The 20,218-nt window shown below is 47.2% G+C and overlaps 2 protein-coding genes across 5 annotated transcripts in view; one reads left to right on the top strand and one right to left on the bottom strand.

The window, feature by feature from the left end:
• The window catches only part of MAPK8IP3 (mitogen-activated protein kinase 8 interacting protein 3), a 57,220-nt gene extending 43,274 nt beyond the window's left edge, over positions 1-13,946 (top strand). For all 4 annotated transcript variants that reach the window (XM_062503845.1, XM_062503846.1, XM_062503844.1 and 1 more), the window contains 13 exons: positions 881-1,046; positions 1,514-1,699; positions 2,074-2,257; positions 3,010-3,129; positions 3,398-3,478; positions 4,165-4,232; positions 5,324-5,472; positions 6,306-6,477; positions 6,578-6,691; positions 7,902-7,940; positions 9,512-9,691; positions 9,946-10,089; positions 11,117-13,946. In XM_062503845.1, coding sequence (XP_062359829.1) covers positions 881-1,046; positions 1,514-1,699; positions 2,074-2,257; positions 3,010-3,129; positions 3,398-3,478; positions 4,165-4,232; positions 5,324-5,472; positions 6,306-6,477; positions 6,578-6,691; positions 7,902-7,940; positions 9,512-9,691; positions 9,946-10,089; positions 11,117-11,238 — 1,725 coding nt within the window. In that variant the 3' untranslated portion in view covers positions 11,239-13,946. The remainder of the gene's footprint in view (positions 1-880; positions 1,047-1,513; positions 1,700-2,073; positions 2,258-3,009; positions 3,130-3,397; positions 3,479-4,164; positions 4,233-5,323; positions 5,473-6,305; positions 6,478-6,577; positions 6,692-7,901; positions 7,941-9,511; positions 9,692-9,945; positions 10,090-11,116) is intronic.
• Positions 13,947-16,204: 2,258 nt separating this feature from the next.
• Positions 16,205-20,125, bottom strand: MRPS34 (mitochondrial ribosomal protein S34). The gene is made up of 4 exons (XM_062503654.1): positions 19,649-20,125; positions 18,256-18,766; positions 18,106-18,148; positions 16,205-17,246 (listed from the first exon to the last, which is right to left on the bottom strand). Exons 2-4 carry the CDS (start codon positions 18,571-18,573, stop codon positions 16,969-16,971), a joined length of 639 nt encoding a protein of 212 aa, XP_062359638.1. The 5' UTR covers positions 18,574-18,766; positions 19,649-20,125; the 3' UTR covers positions 16,205-16,968.
• Between the last annotated feature and the right edge of the window lie 93 nt (positions 20,126-20,218).

The raw sequence follows: 20,218 nt of genomic DNA, 5'->3' as shown, positions 1-20,218 counted from the left end.
CTTAGTACCTTTGTACTGTGCCATAAAATGCTCTTGTACCTGTGGGGCAGTGCTGTGGTATGCTGGCTCTTCTGTGACTTTCGGTGTGATTTGGGACAAATCATCCAGTATAAAGTTTTCCAGCTTTTGCTTTTGAAATGTTTGGAAATTTGAATAAAATCCTAATAATAAGGGCAATTAAATGCTTGATGAGGGTGCTAGGAAGATTATATAGCCCTCATCATTGTAAATGAATAAAATAATAAATACATTCAGGGAAAGCTTTGTTAAAAGAGAAGAGTCTGTGAGTCCATTTGGGCCTCTTGAGATTTAATCCAGTTCCGGTTTCTGGTAGTCTTAAGTGATTTTTTCTGGGGTTTTTTTTTTTTTCCTATTTACAGAACCAGGCTTTTGTAATTTGCAGATAACAGTAGAATATTTTATGCTGTCTGGTTTGACGAGTTTTTCTCCCCATCCATTTTACGCTGCTGCCTTGTACTCTCCTGAGACCAGCTGGCTTAAGGTGATCAGTGGATGCATCCCAGACTCACAGCATTCTGGATGACTGAACATTCAGTGATACATTTGTCAGACATCTCAACAGAAAATTAGTGGCCAAAAAATTGCTCTTACCCTAAGGAGTCAGACAGGCTCTTTGGCCAGTGCTCTGGATACTAGTGCAGCAACATGAATGGAATCAAATTAATTAAAATCAAAATTTAAATATAACTGATTAGACAACTGTATAAAAGAGAAAATTTTCTTCTATAGTTCTACTGTAGAATAGAATATATAGTTTAAAATAAATTAAACCATGTGTAAATGTTGCCAAAGCACTGTTAGGCTCAGGTTGATCCAAGAGGAGTGCTGATCGTGCCCATGTGTGTCTGCTCTCCTGAAGGCAAAGGAGCTCCATGAAATGGATGCGACATCCAGCCGTGTCTGGATCCTCACTAGCACACTGTCAACCAGTAAAGTTGTGATCATTGATGCCAACCAACCTGGCACAGTGGTGGACCAGTTCACTGTCTGCAATGCTCATGTGCTCTGCATCTCCAGCATCCCTGGTGAGTGTGGCCCAGGCTGGGGTCTGTACAGGGTCACCTACCCTACTGAGGAGTAACAGACATCCTCACCATCCTCACTTGGGAACTAATCCCTGAGCTTTGATGTGTTCTGTAATTGTTCCCCAAAATTATAACCCACATCTTGCCTTCCCGTAGGACCTTTCTGTGGAGATTCTCCCCGTTCAGTGTTCAGTAGGTTATTCCTTTGGTACACAAAGGGTGTTTTTTTGGAAGCAGGAGTGAGCCTTGTCTGGTGTGGAAGGGCTCTGTACCTGCCTTGGATACTGATACTAGAGATGAGGGGATCTGCCATGGATCAGGCTGCTGGTTGATGCTGTGGTGCCTCCGCAGGGTGGTGAACCCCGAGGATCAGCATCTTCCATCTTTAGGGTGACCTCAGGAATACAGCTACATTAAATTAGCAGTGACTGCTTGATTTACATGAGAACCTGTTCTCTGCCCTTCAGCGGCCAGTGAGAGTGACTATCCCCCAGGCGAGATATTCTTGGAGGGGGATGTGAATCCCGAAGAGTCAGCTGGAGCAGATGGTGTCTTGGCAGGGATCACATTGGTGGGCTGTGCAACCCGCTGCAATGTGCCACGAAGCAACTGTTCCTCACGTGGGGAGACACCTGTTCTGGACAAGGGGCAGAGTAAGTTTTTGGATGTAAAACTTAGTGACGTATCAACTGCAGCTAGTCCTGTGTGAGCTCATGGTGTTACAGCCACATCCTCCTGTCCCCAAGTTAAGCACTTCAGAGGCCTGCAGAATTTTATTATGATACAGGGGTACCAAAGGTCCTTTTGGTATGTTTCTTCTTAGGGCCCTCCTTTTTTCTCTCACTTCAGAATAGTGTCTGTTTCCCATTCAGGCAGAAGGTACTGGATGAGCTGCTGTGTCTGTGACACAGGCTCAGGGCTTGACTGAGTTTGGCAAAGAAAGATAAAGAATTGACAGCATGATATCTATATAGGTAACTTACCAACTGATTCTTCAGCATGTCTTACACTGCTTATTGTCCTCCAGGTGAGGTGGCTCCCGTCTGCAATGGGAAGATCAACCAGTCTCAGTCTACTGAGGAGGCAACAGAGGCTACAGAGGTCCCGGAGAGCAGTGCCAGCGAGGCAGAGCCAGTGCAGGCCCGGCCTGGGCCCCTCACTGAGCATGTATTCACAGACCCTGTCCCAGCCCAGGCACCCAGGCAGAACGGGTAGGTGAGCTGGGATCAGAGTAATAGTTCTGTTGTATTACTGATCAGTTCTGTTTTCATAAGCTTAGTGATACGAGAAGCAGCCTGATCTTCTGATAAAGTGTCAGACTTCTATCAGTTTTGTGCCCAAGCAGTATTACAGATGTGGTAACAGGGAAGGAACAAAATGAAATTAGAACAGACATGGCTCAGCCTGCAACTGACTCGGTCAGCTGTTAAAATGCAAATATTTGACCTCTCACTATGAACTTAGACCTGTGGTTAATGTTCTTACTGAAGGAGCTTACTGATATGTGTGTAGAAATGACGGTTGATTTATTCTAGTAGTACCTCTCATGTGCTGTAAAAGTAACCAAGAAAGTGTATTCACCACTCAAAAGTTTTTGAGACAAAGCTGAAATGATGGCCTGAAGAACAGGATGGAAGTCTTGGATGCAGATTGTCCCTGAATGCCCATGCTGTTCTAAGGTGAAGTCTTCTGTTGAAGTTGAAAATTAACAGAGAAACTATTGTTTGGGTAGTAGTCTTGCTAAACTCAAGGTCTGTAGATTTGAAGTTGGTACAACTTACAAGGCAAGGAGAAAGGAAATACTGTAAATTGCAAATTTGCAGTTGAAAACTACCAAAGAGAAGGAGGCAATTGGTGTTTTCAAGAGCCCGTACCTGTCTGTAAGTGCCAGGCTGTGGGCATAGGTGGGCATTCTGTGCACTGCTGCTGCTAAATCTCTAACACTGTTCTTTTGCCTCTTCAGGGAGAACGGGCAGCTGAAGATGGAGCCCAACACAACACTGCCAGATCAGGAGTCAAACAAGGATGCTGGCACCTGCACCAGTGCTGCCCCCACCATGTGGCTGGGAGCTCAAAACGGCTGGTGTGTTCCCTGTGGGCTGGCAGATCTCTGTCACCTCCCTGCTCTGGGCTCTTATTTTTCATGTCCACATACCTTTGGTTCACTGTGTGTTTCTGGAGAAGGTTTTCATTCCTCGTTTTCATTGCTCAGCTAACCATAGTCTCAGGGATTTAACATCACTTTCTTACCTCACCTTCACTTTTCCTACCAGAAGGGAAGAGTCAAACCTGGGCAGGCTGAAGGTGTGGGGCCCTGCTGCTAACCCTCCCCAATTTGTTCTCTCTCACAGGCTTTATGTGCACTCAGCTGTGTCCAACTGGAAGAAGTGTCTGCACTCAATAAAGCTGAAGGACTCTGTGCTGAGTCTGGTGTAAGTGTGTGTTCCAAGGGACCTGGAGGAGAAGGTTCAGGCCTCAGTGATGCTTTAAAGGGGGTCAGCAGCACTTTGTCGTAGACTTACAGAATTGCAGATTGGTTTGGGTTGGAACGGACCTTAAAGATCCTCTTGTTTCAATTCCCTGCCATGAGCAAGGATGCCTTCCACAAAACCAGGTTGCTCCAAGCCCCATCCACGTTCCCAGCCGTGAACACTTCCAAGGATGTGGCAGCTACAACTTCTTCTTTGCTTTCCTTAGTGCATTGTTTTGTGAGAGAAGTTCCCCAAGGTTTTTTTTTTAATGGGAAAGCCTCATACCAACCCATTTTCTGGCTCAGTTCAGTCTTGACCTGATTCAGTGAATACATGTGTGTTATATCAGGAGGAAATAACTGGGGAGAAGAAAGGCAAAATTTCACTGAGGGGTAAATTAGGGGAAAATTGTTGAAATTCATGGTGTTTGTACCGTGAAGGAGAATTTCCTCAACAGAAAATTTACAGATGTGATGATCTTAGTGCAGTGAAGGTAAGAGGTGTGACCTCTTGCAGGATTCTGCAATGCTCAGTTGGCTGGGAATTCTGGAGACTGTGTAAAGCTGGTGTGTATGGATGGCAGGAAGAGTTTTTGAGTCCCTCACTTCTGTGGCGTTTTTTATGTATTTATTATTCTGTTATTTCAGGCATGTGAAAGGGAGGGTCCTGGTTGCTCTGGCAGATGGAACACTAGCCATATTCCATCGGGGAGAAGGTAAGAATCAATGTAATAGAGAAAACAAAACTGGGCTGAAAGTGTAGCAGTGGATTAAATGATCTTCTGAGGTGAGAAAGTTGCTGGCTGCCAGGGTACAAGCACTGAGTTAAAACACATAGCTGTTGTACACATAATCACTATCCTAAACCATCTCAGGTGTGCTCAAACACCCTTCCTGAGGTTTTCTGAACAAAAATGTGTGTATGTGCTGTGTAGCACATGTGGAGTAAACGTGACACTTTTAGGAATACATATGCTGTGCAGTTGTTTGAGGTACAGTTAGTAAATTCGATTTCTGATCCTCTTCACTGCTGTGGGTTTTGTTTGCCTGTGGCTTGAACAGTTTCTTAGCTGTGTTCACATCTGACAGCACATGGGAATTTGCTAACTGTGACTAATGTTAACATATAAAGAACTTCGTTATTCATTGAGTAGCAGTTCATTCAGTAAGCAGAAATACATAGAGATTTCTGGGCTTGTGCAATTCAAATGGATTCAACCTTTATCATGAGCTCAGGCCTCACCATTGGCGCATCAAAATTGTTCCCAACAGAAATAAGATAAAACTTCATGACATAGAGGCTTCCTGCCTGTGAGGGACACAATATCTGCCTGGTTAGTTAAAAATAAGAGTAAGAGAAGGGAGATCAGATTCCTTCTTCCTAAATGACGCTTTGGAGGGATTATGTTTTAGGTCTGTGATGTGAGGAAACCTTACCACAAAGACTGTATGACCCGTTCCCTTTTAAGTTTCTGTATAGTCTTGTTCAGCTGTCTTCTGTCTTCTCCCACTGGTTTTGTTGTACTTGTTAGAGAAGCCTGTTCATTTCACTGCAAGAAAGGATGCTTAAATAGGCCTGATTTGAGAGCTGTTGGACACCAAACTAAACTTTATCTTTACATATTTCATGAGTGTAAGGCTGTGCCCGAAGCAGGAGTCATGGGAAGGTCACTGACATAAGCAATCTGAGCATTTGAGTAATGGCTAAACCTGTATACCCAGATATATATAGAAAGGTAGAGAATTCTGTTGTATGGTCATGTGTCATGGAGGAGATGCATCTTCCCACACTTGTTTTTCACCTCAGATGGTCAGTGGGATCTCAGTAATTACCACCTGATGGATCTTGGCCACACTCACCACTCCATCCGTTGCATGGCTGTGGTCTACGATAAAGTCTGGTGTGGCTACAAGAACAAAATCCATGTTATCCAGCCAAAGACGATGCAGATTGAGGTAAGAGACCACATATATGTCTGTGCATACATACACTTCTGTTGTATTTGTTCTTATAGCTGTTCTGTGCTGCAGTGTGTAAAATTCAGAATCTTTGGGTTGTCATTGCTGACTGCAAGACCAAGACTGTCAGTCTGGGTCATGTTGTGAGCTAATCTGCCAGGGGATATTTGTCCCTTCCTCCCTTTGCAGAGCATAGTTCTATCAGTAAGTCTAAACTGACAATTTTCTTTGCCTTTACTGGGGAATCTGTGAGGCCATGTACTGTCCCAACATAGGTGTTGGTTTTAGAGTGACTCTTCATGTATAATCTGAGGCTTCTCCATCTGTAGGCATTATAGCACAAAGCAATAGTACATTTAGCAATCCCCCAGGATCCCACTAAAGAAAAAAATAATGTTTAGAGCCTTTTGGGTGAAAATCAGTATAGTGGTGTTGGTAAAAATCAGAGAGTGCTTGAAATAATTCTAATTGAGGAGAGAAGTGCTGAATCTGAAGTTCACATTAGTGAGCCAAAGCAGTTTGATCTTTGGAATTTATCCTGGAGTTGTGTTTCCCTTTTCTATCAAGTGCATTGAAAGCTCTTGGTTTCTAAATGTTCTTGCTCCTGAAGTAGTCTGAAAAGACCATCAGCTCTGCAAAGCTGCTGTACAGCTGCTCAGGCAAAGGATTTTTTGAGTACAGTAGTGAACTGCTGGGATCAGCTGGCATTAACACAGCTTCTCCACAATCTTTGTAAGCCAAACAAGTGATCTCAGTTGGAAATGGAGTGAGTATATGTGTATGGATAATGGCAAAACTTCTGTGAACTCACATTGGTTCACCTCCTTCAGAAATCCTTTGATGCCCATCCTCGTCGGGAGAGCCAGGTGCGACAGCTGGCATGGATTGGAGATGGAGTGTGGGTTTCCATCCGCCTGGACTCCACACTGAGGCTCTACCATGCCCACAGCCATCAACACCTGCAGGATGTCGACATTGAACCTTATGTCAGCAAGATGCTAGGTAAGGCTCTGTTGCTTACTGAGCTCAAGGCAGAATTTGCCCAAAGGAGACATTGCCCGAAGTCATCACTGACTCCCCAACTCTCATTCCTGCTTCCTAGGCACTGGAAAGTTGGGCTTCTCCTTCGTGCGGATCACAGCCCTGCTCATTGCTGGCAACCGCCTTTGGGTGGGCACCGGGAATGGTGTTGTCATCTCCATTCCCCTGACTGAGAGTAAGTGACATTTATTGAATGTAGTCCTGCATCCCCCCTAAAAAAAAAAGAGAAGCTTTTAGGTGTTATTTGTACAGCGTGGCAGGTGGTTCAGGGAGGCTGATGCTTTCCTGACATTTGACACCCTTTAATCATAGCCATGTTCAGGGAGAAAAGCCCAGAGTATGAGCAGCCCTGGACCTTGATGGAGCAGTGGTGTGAACTGGTTCTGTAGCTGTTGTCAAACAGGAGAAACAAAGTTTTGGGAATTGTATTAAGTCTCCAAAAGGAGGCCATGGGGTGAGAAGTCACCAGGAAGATCTCCCTGGAAATTCCATTTTGGCCTAGTCATCTAAATGTCGCCATAGCAGTATTTTCCAGAAACTGAGCTTAGAAAAGCTCCATTTACCCAGATTAGGGCTCAGCTTTATCAGTTAAGTAGAAATAGGTATCCTACCAAATCAGCTTGATGAGGGGACCCAGCAGTAGGAGTCAATAGATGAGTCTCTGGAGCTGGAAGTTCAGTTGAAGCTGTTATTAGTCCTGTTCTGTACCTGCCTGTCAACATCTTATTTTGAAGGTCTTACCCAGATCACCATGGGGAAGTAGGATTTGAGGCTGATTGCAGTTGCTTTCAACAGAAAGCAGCCAAATGTATGCTTTCTCACCAATGCTCACAGGAAAGCTGAGAAACAAATACCTCAAAAGAGCAAACCTCTTGTAATGCTCCTGAAAGTCAGACTTGGGATGGTCTCCTGTGAGGGCTGGATGTGCCTGGGGTTGACACCAGGAGGGCAGTGACACAGTCCTGTTCATGCATTGCAATTTTGGTTTTGTTTCTGAGTTCGTTTATGAGGCCCATTCTATTTTAAGGCTGCATTCCTTGTTCTGAGTTAAACATTTTCCCTGCTGTAAACCAATTGCTTTATCTTTGTGTGTTCAGTAAAAAAATGTGGTAAGCAAGAAAATGTCACTAAAAATGTACCATTGGATCCTTGTAACACAGTCCCTCTCCCACCTCAGATACAGTGTCTGCCCCTGTATGGTAAGAGCAAAGTAAGCAAGAACAGTGTTAGTATGAACTCGTAGGAGCTTCTGTGGTGGTTTCGCTAGGTTTTATACTATTTCTGTTGCCCCCAAATTATCTCCCAGTAATCAACTTTTTCTTCTCTCCCATCCTACCTGTCACTTCCCGTGCCCCTCTGTGTTCCTACTCCCTGCCTGTGCCTAGCTGTAGTCCTCCACCGTGGCCAACTCCTCGGGCTCCGGGGTAAGTCCACTGCCTTCCCCTCCACAGCTGTCATTCCTTTTGTGCCCATCTCCTATGTAGTCATTCTCCCACCCTTCCATTCTGCCATTAAACTTCTCTCCATTCATTTTTCCTCATCACTCTTTTGTTTTAAGTTGAATTAGAGAAAAGCCACCAGAGACAGTCATGTGAATATCCTCATTTCCCATGGCTGTGAACAATTTTTTCCATCTCATTGTTGATCCTTCTGGTTTTTTTGTGTTAAGAATAATTATTCTTCAGCAGTGGTTCCGTTACTGTGGGGAACCAGTAAGATGAGTTTGAGAAAGATTCATTCAGTCAGAAGCAGGAGGCAGGAGTAGAGTGTTGTTCCAAGGTCTCCCTTGGTCATCCTTTGTTTTCCAAGGATGCTTCTTTCATCAGTTTCAGGCCAATGGCAGGTGGTGCTATGGCACCTGCCAGCTGTAAGTCATCAAACAAGATGTTGAACCCAACGGGTCTTGATAAGCATGAAGAATTGTTTAGGTTTGTGCCAGTTAAGGCAGGATCTGAGTTAAAATTCATGCCTTTCTAGGATCAGAAATTAGAGGGGCTTTTTTCTCACTCAAAGACATTCATGTTGCTGTCCAGATGCATCATCAGCACGTGTCTTCTCCTTTTAAAGCATCTGATATTAGTTGCAGTAAAAAGCCAGATACTGTACACACACACTGACTCATTCTTCCATCAATTTGTACTTGTCCTGCTGCCCTGGCTCGAGTCTGATAGGGAAAAGACTTTTGTCCAAGTTATGTAACTAAAATTCACCCCGAGTTAAAACACAGAACTACAGATAATTAATGAAGCAATCAACATCTCTCACAGAAAAGTGAAAACTGCCTGATTTAATATTGTTCCTGTTGTACTGATGTGGGTGCATGCAGAAGGAAAGCCTCTCCCGCCCTGAACTCAGAGCACTGGTATCTGTTGCTTGGTGAGTGGAAACTGTCACATTCTCGTAGCCTAGTCATGAAGGATGCAGACCCCTGAGCTTGGAAGCTGTGGATGGTGAGCATCTGAAAGATGTTCATTGCTGGACTAGCTGACAATTTGGTGTCATGGTTAAATCAAGAAATGAGGAAGGATCTCATTCCACTTCTGTGATGGCTCTGAGTGGGCTCAGTGGCTTCACCAGCCCCAGAGACTGCTTTTAGCAGTGTATGTGTTCATGACTGGGCATGAGCAAAGGACTTGTCTTGGAAGTTGAGCAATGTCACTAATCCAGAGCAGTAATTCTCCTCCAGGTGCCTTCTGGAACCTTTGGGTTCCCTGCCATCTACCAAAGACCAAGGTTGATCCTAGGACAGCAGGTTATTTATGGAGGCTGGACAGGATCACTGCTGGTGACATCAGTCTAGCTTGCCCCAGTCTGAAAGAGAGGGACTGTGTAATCTGGTGTGGTCTCGTCCATCATCATTCATAAAAGACCTTTAAAGAGACCTGCACCTTTAAAGGTTTTCTTTCACGGCTCATGAGTTTTCTCTTTGATTTGAGTCTCTTCTTAAAGGGGACTCAAAGTTATCACTGATGGTGTTCCTGCTCCCTGTCTCTAGCAAACAAGACTTCACCAACCTCTGGAGAGGGCAGTCGCTCTGGTGGGGTCATCCACGTGTATGGTGATGACAGCAGTGACAAATCTGCCAGCAGCTTCATTCCCTACTGCTCCATGGCTCAGGCACAGCTCTGTTTCCATGGCCACCGTGATGCTGTCAAGTTCTTCGTCTCTGTGCCTGGTAAGGATGTGCACAGCCCTTCCTCAGCAGGGTTTGTTCCTCCATCCCTTTTGTAGCAGGGGCTGGAGTTAGTCTGGAGAGACTAGGGTCCAGGCTATGGCTGACACTTCCTGTGGTTCACATATCCGTGCTTAAACTGGAGTGACTGCCAGATTTGACTAGCAGAAAGAATTGGTCTGTGCAATGTGTTTGTGTGCATGTAAACTGCATGGGGGCTGAGCAGAGGGACCGACAGTACCTTTGTCCTCTCCTAGGCAATGTTCTTGCAACCCTGAACGGGAGTGTGTTGGACAGCCCTTCGGAGAACCCCAGCACAGCAGCCACTGAGACTGAGGGCCAGAAGCTAAAGAATGTCCTGGTGCTGAGTGGAGGAGAAGGGTACATTGATTTCCGGATTGGTAAGTGGCCTTGGTGGGAGGCATCTGGAAAGGTAGTGGGTGCATAGCTGTGGTCATGAAGCAAGGCATCACTGTTGCAGGGAGCCAGAGGAGAAAAGCCCTGCACTGTTTCTCCTGGATCTGGCTGTGAGGGCAAATAAGGACTCTCCTTGCACAACACAAGGCTGTCAACATGTGCCCTGTGGCTGCAGTGCCACATGGCTGTAGTAATGCCTATAAAATCAAGAACAAAACAACACACTTTTGAGATTATATTAATGTAGGAAGTAATATAAAAGCAGGTCTTTCACTGGAGGCCTCCAGGTGCAACATACAGACATGCACACAGGATTTCTGCACTTCTGTAAGATAAACAAAATAGCATATTTAACAAGTATTGTCAAATTAGAAGAGCAGTTGATTAGGTAATTTTCCCTGTGTTCTGCCCCACTGGAGTTGGTCCAAGAGCTTTGCCCCACATTTATTACATCTATGATACATGTTAAAAAGCAAGATCTCCTTGGTTGACTAAAGAGGCAAGACTAAATAGTAATTCAGGAACATGTTAGAAGGTTAGCTTACTGTTCTAAAATGTAGGTGAAAAGGGTAGGAAAGGTAGTGGGAGCTACAGCCATGCATTAGCAATCTACAAAGCTACAGATACATCAAAACTATCATAAAATAGCATCAGTATGAATGGGTTTGGAAAGAACAAATGCATCTGCGCCACTGACTCCAAACACTGCTGCCCCACTATGATCACCCATGCTGCTGAGGCTGCTCTATCTGTAAAAATTCGCTTCCCTGAAAGGAAGGGTGGTTTTTGCTGCTGCTGGAGCTAGTTTGTCCCATCCATGCAGTCCAGCTTCAGAAAATAATGGGGTTGCTGTAAATGTTCTCCAGGCACAAAGAAAGATCTTAGCTCACAGTCTCTGTTATCAAACTGCTGGGACTCTAAAAGGGGTATTGGCCACTCTGTGGTATTCCAGAGCAGTGCACCGTGGCATTTTCTTTCCTGACATTTTTATTCTCTGTGTTCTCTCTTCAGGGGATGGGGAAGATGATGAGATGGAAGAGAATGTAGGAGATGCCACCCAGGTGAAGCCAGTACTTTCCAAGGCTGAACGGAGCCACATTATTGTGTGGCAGGTATCATACATCCCTGAGTGAGAGTTCCTCTTTCCCCACAATGTAAGTGTCCCACCTCCTGCCTGAATGCCATGATGTACATACAGAACGCCTGCATAGTAACTCCTGCTGGAAACTGATCCTGGACAACTGCAGCAGTTCCTGCCTTGGACTGTGACCCCCTTGAACCTCTGAACTCGCAGCTTTCATCTCAGGCCTGTATGCTTTTGGCGTGGTTAGGTTCTTGTTCTGCTCTGGAGCTGGCATCTAAAAGGAGAAATGGCAGTACACCATTAAGTGAGCTTGGAGCCAAGACTGTGGGAAACCTTTGCCCAGTGTTGGGAGGGGCAGCTGAAGGAAGGTACCTCAGGTTCTTGGGCAGGTCACCTCACTCCCACCTGCATGAGAAAGAAGTGTGTCCCCAGGCATTCCCTGCCAAAGCAGTGATGGTGAATCATTTCTGCAGCACCCCAGCAGAAATCCTTCTAGTTCACCAGTAGACCTCCATCTTATCCTTATACACCCTTAAGCACAGAATAACATCCTCTGGACTTCGAGCAACTAAGGGTCCAAGGAACCCTCCAAAGAGCATCATGCTTTCAGCAGCACTTCAATTGTGGGGCTGGAGAAGGCAGCAGTACCCTTACTGTGGGGATCATCACATCCTCTTATCTTTGCAGGGGGAAAGTTCATCCTCTGCTGCTGCTGTTGCCTCAGGAGTCACTGTTGCCCACCAATGCTGAGTGCCTGCCAGTGTATGTCCCAAGAGGTTTAGTGAGCTCAGATGGGAGATGGGTGTTTGATTGTTAAGCCCAAACAGCTGTAGTAACAAAAGGGTACCAGAACATTGTTTTTTTAAGACCAGAAAAGGCAACACTTTTAACTCTTCCTTCCAAAAATATCATACAGAAAAGAATTCCTGAGTTCATTCTGAAAGGTTCATGTGGTGGTTATCTCTGCATTGCATTTGGTGGCTTTTTAAAGACAGGTGAGGGCAGGTGGTGTTGATTTACTGTGAGTTCTGCATTAACACATTGAGACTGCCTCATCTCAAGGCTGTGTCTCCTTTTTATAACCTGCTGGAAGGAGATCTCTTTTCACAAAGACTTGGAAGTTGATTAGGAAACACTGGACAAGTGAGTCAAGGCTATGTCTCACCTGATATCACACAGAAAAATGAATTGAGGCTAGACTACTGACATCTTTTACTTCACATCACAAGCACTGACTATGCTAGTAAGTAGTTGGAAAAGCTGGAAATTTCTGACTCCTGGAAATAATTGACAGCCCCCAGGAAAAGTGGTGATAGCCCTTTCTGTCTAAGCAGTGCTGAGCGGTTGCAGATGTGCATTCTGCTTACAAAAGAAGCAGCAAAAAATGGGGCCAGGGAGAGTGGCTTTGAGCTCAGGTTGCAGAACATGGACGTTCCAGGTGTGTTTCTTGAACATTATTTTCTGGGTGGGCAGGACTAGGGCAAGTTGCATTTTAGTGATGAATTTGGAAGCTCCTGGTGACCATCTTGTTTCTTCCCTGACCTGTACAAGCACTCCAGGGTTCACGGAGATGTCCTTGTGACAGTATGGGGATAGCTGGGCAAGCCTCCATCTGGGGGAAGGCTCCCTGCTGTGTCCTTTGCTTGCTGCTGTGGACCAGCCTTGCAGGTCCTGGTGTGCTGCAGGGATGCCATATTCCCAGGGGATGCTCTGACATGTGACATCTCTTCTGAAACAGGAGCACTGAAACAATTTTTGTATTCAGAACAGTTCAGGAAAGGTTTGAGGCATACATTTGCCCTGCAAGAAGGCAGGAGACGTATCTGGTGAACAGAGGCCTCAGCCAGCCACGGTGGTGCCCATGCTACATATGAGCAGTGCTGGTGACATGCACCCCCCACACTACTCCTCCCCAAGGCAGGAATCTAGCCAGAGGGCATCTTCCAGGCATCTGCATACTGGGCTCTGTGACTGGCATGAGGTTAAGGGATACTTGGAGCCAATCTGCAGGTTGGGGGACCTTTCACCAGGGACATTTTGCTGAGGCACTGCTGACCAGGCTTCTCATTCACTTCCACCATATGCTTTCTGCTAGGAATACTTCTTTGGATCCCAAGACAGAGTACATTGAAGTGAACAGTATCAAACTTAGAGCACTGATTCCACTGTCATGTAACAGTTCATCAGTTCGGGCCAGGCAAATTTCAGAATTTGGGCTAGTTGAAGGGAAAAAGAGCCCTAGTAGGGTTCAGTTCCTTAGCTCTATCAGCTCTTTCATAGCAAAGTCAGAATTGCACCATTTGTACTGCTGACTGTTCTGTATCTGGTTTGAAAAGTTGAAGGGACAGCACTTGGTGTCCTGTCACCCACTGGGCCATAAAAACACGAGGGAATCTCCCATCAGGTTACTTTGCAGCTCAATACCATATTTTCCTCCAAGAGAAGCACATGGCCCAGAGGGGCAGCTGAAGGGGGGAGACCCAGCCTCTGCTGATAGTTCCTATGGCCTTGGGTGGCTGCTGGGCATCGAGGTGAGAACCGACTGGCTTCAGTACACTTCTCTGTCATATCTCCACTGTGACGTATGTAAAGTATCACAAAAGGATTTTTAAAAGTGTCTTAAGGCCTGTAAACTCCGCTGTTTGGTCTGAAGATGGCATTCTGTAAAGAGCCTGTTGTATGAATACGTTCCCGTGCTTTGTCCCCTATGCAATCAACAACAAACTGTATCTGTTCTGTATGTAGTAAACATGTTAACATCAACTTGGGTAGCGTGTTGTGTTCCTATGAAGGCACTGGGATTGCTGCTCAGTTTTTAACAGGACACTTGCCATGGGTGGGAATGCAAGTTCAAGTCCTCCCTGTTGAGCAGTTCAGTGGCAAGAAATGAAATGTGGATGGCTCACAAGGTTGGAGCAGAAGGGGATGGTCCAGCAACAGTGCAATCTGTAGCTTGTACCAGCAGCAGAAATAAAACGTGGAAATATAAGGTGGCACAACTTCAGAAATAGAAGCTGGAGCAGAAAAGCATTCACCTGCTGGCTTCCTGCAGCTTTAGTCAGGGTGGCCCTTTCAGGTGAAATGCCAGGGATAATACATCCAGTCAGTTTTCACTGTACAGAGTGGCACTTCACAGTCCCATAGGCATCAGTGATATCAGCATCATTTGACTGCAGGGAGCCCCTCAGTCCCAGCAGCATTTGGATGCCTTCATAGTTACTTTGTGGAACTGCATTGATCCAAGGGCTAGACATGGCAATGTACAGGGGAACCATGTCCTTAAGACTGGAGAGGAGCATCTTCTGCCCCGAGCAGGGAGCCCTAAGTTGAGTCACGTCCATGACCAACACATGTACTGTGGAGTGGCACAGGTTAGGGTGTGGTACAACTGGCAGTGCCTCTGCAGTTAATGGAGGGAACACAATGAGGCTTGGAAACGTGCTATGATCCATCCTAAATCCCTGGGGCTGCACCCTTCAAAAGAGTCAGGAGCAGTTTGAGCAGGGCCCTGGGTGAAGTACAGCCATGTTTAGTGGCTAAGGAAGCAGGTCACTACTGCCATCATCCTTCAAACAATCCCCTGTTGGTAAACGATCTGTGAGGTAACATCCAAGTTTGGGAGGCCCATCAGAGCTCACAGCATGTTCTGGGCATGGAATCCAACACGTGGCAACCAGGCTGTGCAGCTTCCCAGAAGGGACCTTCACTATCAGGGTAAGGCTCCCAGGCTGCCCAGGGCACTGTGAGAAGACACCCATTCCCCCAGGTGTTATGACCCTGAGCTCACTAGCAGGTCCTAACCATCCTTTCAAGTGTTACCCAGACCCCGACGTGTACAGGGGCCCTTTCCTCCTATGGCCCAGGAGCCTCATGGAAGTACAACCTGGGGTCTTCAACATATAACTGTCTGTCTCCAGCCACTCCTGGACAGACTCCTTGGGCCTGGGGGGCTGGATTTTGACTACATCATCCTCAGGGATCCTGACTCACCCAAGTTGCTGGGTGAGTCTATGCCTTATCAGCTCCATCTGCTTTTGCTGCTGGCTTGGCTCCCTGCTATACTTTGGTCATGGGTGATTTCTTGCCTTTCTGGGGCTGCTGTGACCAGCATTTGGGTCTGCCCAATGTGGTCAGATTCTGTGTGCCCCTTCAGCAAGGCACTTCCTCTGCTGGTGGTACATTCAGATCCCAGCTGTGCAGGACAGAGGACTAGACTGTTCCAGTCATCCCTTCTGAGTTACAACTATACCTCCCTCACCTCCCTCCCATCTCCCTTGGTCTTGGTTTGAGTTCAGTAGTACATCAGTCATTGTGAGGACAGGAAGACACCAGCTCAGCTCAGTGCTAAGCAGTGGAGGCTATGGGAAACTACCTTCCAGCCACAGCAACTGCAATGGGAAGGCTCATAGCCTCAAACTGTGCCTTTAACACTATTGATTTTCCTTCTTCTGGATTCTCCCATTCCTTCTCAAGCCAGAAAACTGTATCTGGCACATGCTCTGCAGTGCTCCTGCCACAAGAAGGCAGACTCAGTCTTCCCAGACTCTGCTCCTTGTCACAGGACCAGCTTCTAACTCACAAGAAAAGCCTTCCTTCGTATCCCATAGCATCTTAATCCTTCAGGAGCCTCTGGTGAGGAACCCGATGGAAGTACAGGTAGCCAATGTCAGTTTGTGTGCTCCTGCCTGATGACAGCCATTTCCTGCTGGCTGAAGCTACATGTTCCCAGCCTCATCTAGGCCACACACACTGGGTGGAGCAGAGTCTAGTCTATGCTCTCCCTCACTAAATCCCTTCAGGCTATTTGTAATTTCAGGGTGTTGCAGTTAATGGAACACCACCTCCTGACTACCTGCAGACACAGGAATTAAACAGTTACTTCTGCAAGGAACTGATTTGTAGAGCTGAACAGCTCTTGTGCTCCCTCAACCCACACCCAGACCAGACCCTCCAACAGCCTTTGACACAGCAGCAGCATCCGCAGCCACTGCAAGAGACGATGAAGTACCAGGAACTGTGCTCAGGAGCTGCATGTTTTAATGTTCACAATATGCTGCCCTGGAACAGGGGTAATTTATAATTGGCTTTAAATGGTAAGAGTCAATCCCACCCCCTTTGCATCACCAGAACTAAAATAATTTCTCCTATCTCTTGACAGCCATCTTGGGGAGTAAGAGATCGATAACTCTGGATTATCTTAGTATTTAAGTCATGTTCCTCAGTTCTTGTTCACTGCTTTCACATGCCATTAACCCAGATCATTCTGCAGTGTTCAGAGAACCAGATGCTGTGCCTGAGCTAATGGCTCTGCATTTGGCTGTCATCATGATGTCCAGGCATTGAAAAAAATTCATGAGTTTTCTTAGAATTGTGCTGCAGAATTAAGAAAATATTTATTTCCATTTGCAGATACATTTTTTCACAGCTCTGTGAAGTACTGTGATATTCGCAGTCATTCTTCTGTGATTCGTGCAGGATCCAAGTTATGTAAAAAATGTTATGCTCCAAAGAACTGCAGCTGGCTGACTGGAGCTGTGTATTTAGAAACTGTCCAGGGAACCATGAAGACTCCTCTCCTAACTGAAACCAAAGTTATGGAAGAAGAGTGTGAATGTATGTGCATCTTCCCTTTCAGATGAGGTGACTTTTGCAGAGCTGAGGAGAAAGCTGGAAACATCCTACCACAATGGGCACAGAGGGGCTCTGTAAGACCCCCTGTACACTGAGCTTCTAACAGGCAGTGAGAGCATGTGGGATACTCAGGACACAGAACAAGTCTTTATACCGGTGTCCCTATAGCTTTTTTCTTTGCCTGCTCTTGGGGAGAGGCCAAGACCTTCTTCAGATTGATAATTGGTTCTTCCATGATTGGTTTTCCCTCCTTCTGCCACTGTGCAAGGATCATGGCTCGGAGCAGTGGTGGGTATGGCAGGAACTGAACAGTCTCCTCAGGCACTGGGGTGAATTTCTTGAAGGCCTCTTCCTCGTGTTTGGGCACCATACGCCAGTCATGGTACATGGCTTTGTCAATCTCCCTCACTTCCTCTTCAGTTTTGCCTGGGAAAAGATAATGAACACCAGTGGGTAACACCACCACAATAAACTGCCTCCAGACACAGGAAGTGTTGACTCTTTGGCATCCAATATGCTACAACAGGCATTATAGCAGGAGTAAACAGAATTTTCAAAGGGCTGGACAAATTATGCCCTGCTGTACTATAGGATCTCACTTCTGTCCTTGAGAATCGAAATAGGAACAGGCTAGAAGGACTACAGGCAAGATGTTCCAGCTGTGTGGGTGACTCCCTCTCTTAATTTAAAGTGTTGCTTTGTCTCTCTCAAGTTCCATTTCCATGGCTAAGGAACAAGAGTAATTTCTCCCTACACTGATGAAAGCTTTCTGGAAAACTTAAGTGTTAAAATTGCTCAACAATTTAGAAATCTTTGAATGAGTACTATTTCAGTAATTCCAGTAAAGGAAAATTGTATACTTAATATAAAGCAGCTCTAAAAAGAAAAATTTGCTCATACAACTCCAGTCATTAAAAGTCCAGTAACACAACCTACTTGCCGATGCACTTTTTCCTTTTCAGTGACAATTTCAACTGGAATACTATCATGCTCATACAGTGTCTTGCCTTGAAAGTCTCAGAGTAGTCTGTCAGCTCACCCAATATGCTTTTAGTGCTGCTGCTCCCCAAGGTCATCCTGCATTGGCTCTCCCATAGTATTCCTTAGGAAGACATTCTTAAGGGGCTAGAACCCAGGTTTTGAAACGCGGGGAACTTAATTTTCTCATTAGAAGATCTGAGAAAAACAAATTTCCCAGGCAGGGAGCCCGCGGTTTCCCTGCCACCCTCACGCACCCGGTGCCCTCTAGCCCTGACCCCCTGTCGGGTAAACGAGCCGGATTTACCTTTGAAGGTCAGGTAGCCCCAGACTCTTCCATGGTCCATGTTCTGCAAAGAAAAGAGGAACCTGTTGAGGGTGGGTGGCGGCGGGGGGGGAGCTCCGCCGGGCGGGACGGGACGGGACGGGACGGGACGGGACGGGACGGGACAGGTACCTCGGCCATGTAGTCCGCCTTCACCTTGGTGATGACCCAGTAGCAGGGCTCGTCGTGCGCCCACAGCCAGGATTTGCGGGTGACGGTGCGGCCCACGCCGAAGCGCGGCAGGCGGCAGAGCAGCGCAAACAGCTGGTTCTCGTTCCGCACGTCCTCCCAGGCCCTCACGGGCAGCCGTTTCTGCGTCAGCGGCCGCCGCATGGTCTCGTAGTCCACGGCGAAGCGCTGAGAGTCCCGCGGCCGATCCTTCAGCGCCCGGTACTCGCGGATCTTCTTGGCCATGGCGGCGATGGGCCGATGCAGCTTCTTGCGGGCCATGGCGGCAGCCGAGGGCGCGCAGCCGAGCAGCACCGAGCGCCGCACCTGGAGGCGCCGCCGCCGCCTCTCCCGGAAGCCGTGCCGGGCCCCGCGGAAGTCGGCCCGGCCTGAGGGTTGTGTGTACTGGGCGGCTCTCGGCAGAGCCGGGCTTGTTGGTTGAGATGCGTCTGAACCGCGTCTGTTTTGGAAAAATCTGAGCAGAACCAGCCATGTCAGGGAACGTTCAAAGGCTGAATAACCAGGTTTTGGGAAAATTAAAGCAGCAGGTCTGGCCCAGGTCTTCAGTCAGAGGCGGGGCCACGAACAACAGCCGGGTGGTGGAACTCCGTAGCTGGATGAGACAAATTCCTCCAAGATGCTCCAGCCGTGGAGTGCCAGCACTGTGAGGCTACACTTTTAATGAGTAGACTTTAACTAGAAACTGCATAGGTCAGCCCCTGGATTTTAGCTATAAGACTGGTAAATTAAATCTGACAGAAGACTTTTTTCTTTGAGATCCGTATCTGAAATTAAAGGAAGCACAGCACTTCCAGCATTGCAGCAAAGTCCTATACTGAAGGCATTCAGGATACTGACTGGGTTTTTCCAGCAGCCAAGATCAATGTGTGAGGAGAAAGAGTGTGTTCGTGTGTGCTACACACATAAAAAAGTAAACCGCACATTAAAAAGGCTGACAGTGCTCTCTAGACTAATAAGGTCCATCGCTTGAAAAAAAGGGGCATAGGAGTAAGCAGGTGTTTTATTCTAAACACGTGTTTAGAATAAAATACTTGATGGCGATCCATCCAAATTTGGGGGAAATAGCAGAGCAGTTAAACCACTTATTACATGATACAGAGTTGGGGGCTTGTAGCTTGGGGCTGTGCAGCGCAAGGATCAAGCTCGTGTCCGTTTAAGGCACCTACACATCAGTTTCCGTGAGTCCACAGAGCAGAAGAAGTGACAAGAATGCTTGAAAAAATGTGAAATTAGCTTTGTTACATGGAGAGAAACGAAAGGCATCACTAGACACAGCAAGTCATTAGGGAAAACGACACAGCTCCACAACAGCCACACATATGGCGTCTCCCCCTACCCGGGAGAACGAGCGCAAATCTTATTCCGAATTCGCCACTTCCTGGTGTGGCCCGCTAGCGCGGATACACACGCAGTCCCAGGGCAGCGAGCAGCGGAGTGCTTTGGTTACTGCTTCTCAAGGGGAATTCTGTCAAAGGAACCGCTGTTAATTCGGGGATGCTGCAGTGCCCTTCGCTGCCCCGGCACAAACACGGGCCCCGACAGGGGCGGGGGAGGCAGCCACCACGAGAGTGGCGCAGCAGAGTAACACCGCCCCACGATGCGCTTAGCACACGGCTCTCCTTCCACCGACACTTCGGACGATGCGCTCCACGCTGAGCTCCTGCGAAACAGCCCCTTCAAGCACACCTCCGGCAGGTGGCACCAGTAGAGTCCGACAGAGCGACCGGAGACAGCCCCTGTTCTGCCTCGGCCCCGCCCGTCGCACCAACGGGAGCCGCCGCTGCCACGACCAGGAGGAAAAGGCCGCTGACAGCCCTCCCGCCCACGTGACCACGTACCCACGTGACGCGCCCACCCAATGGGCGCGGCCACCGCCCCCCTGCCCGCCCTCCCGGCAGCCCCCGCG

Source organism: Cinclus cinclus, chromosome 16, assembly GCF_963662255.1.
Source record: "Cinclus cinclus chromosome 16, bCinCin1.1, whole genome shotgun sequence".
In the NCBI taxonomy this organism is placed as follows: Eukaryota; Metazoa; Chordata; class Aves; order Passeriformes; family Cinclidae; genus Cinclus; species Cinclus cinclus.
Note: the sequence above shows the minus strand (reverse complement) of the source record. Positions and strands in the feature narration are given on the sequence as shown.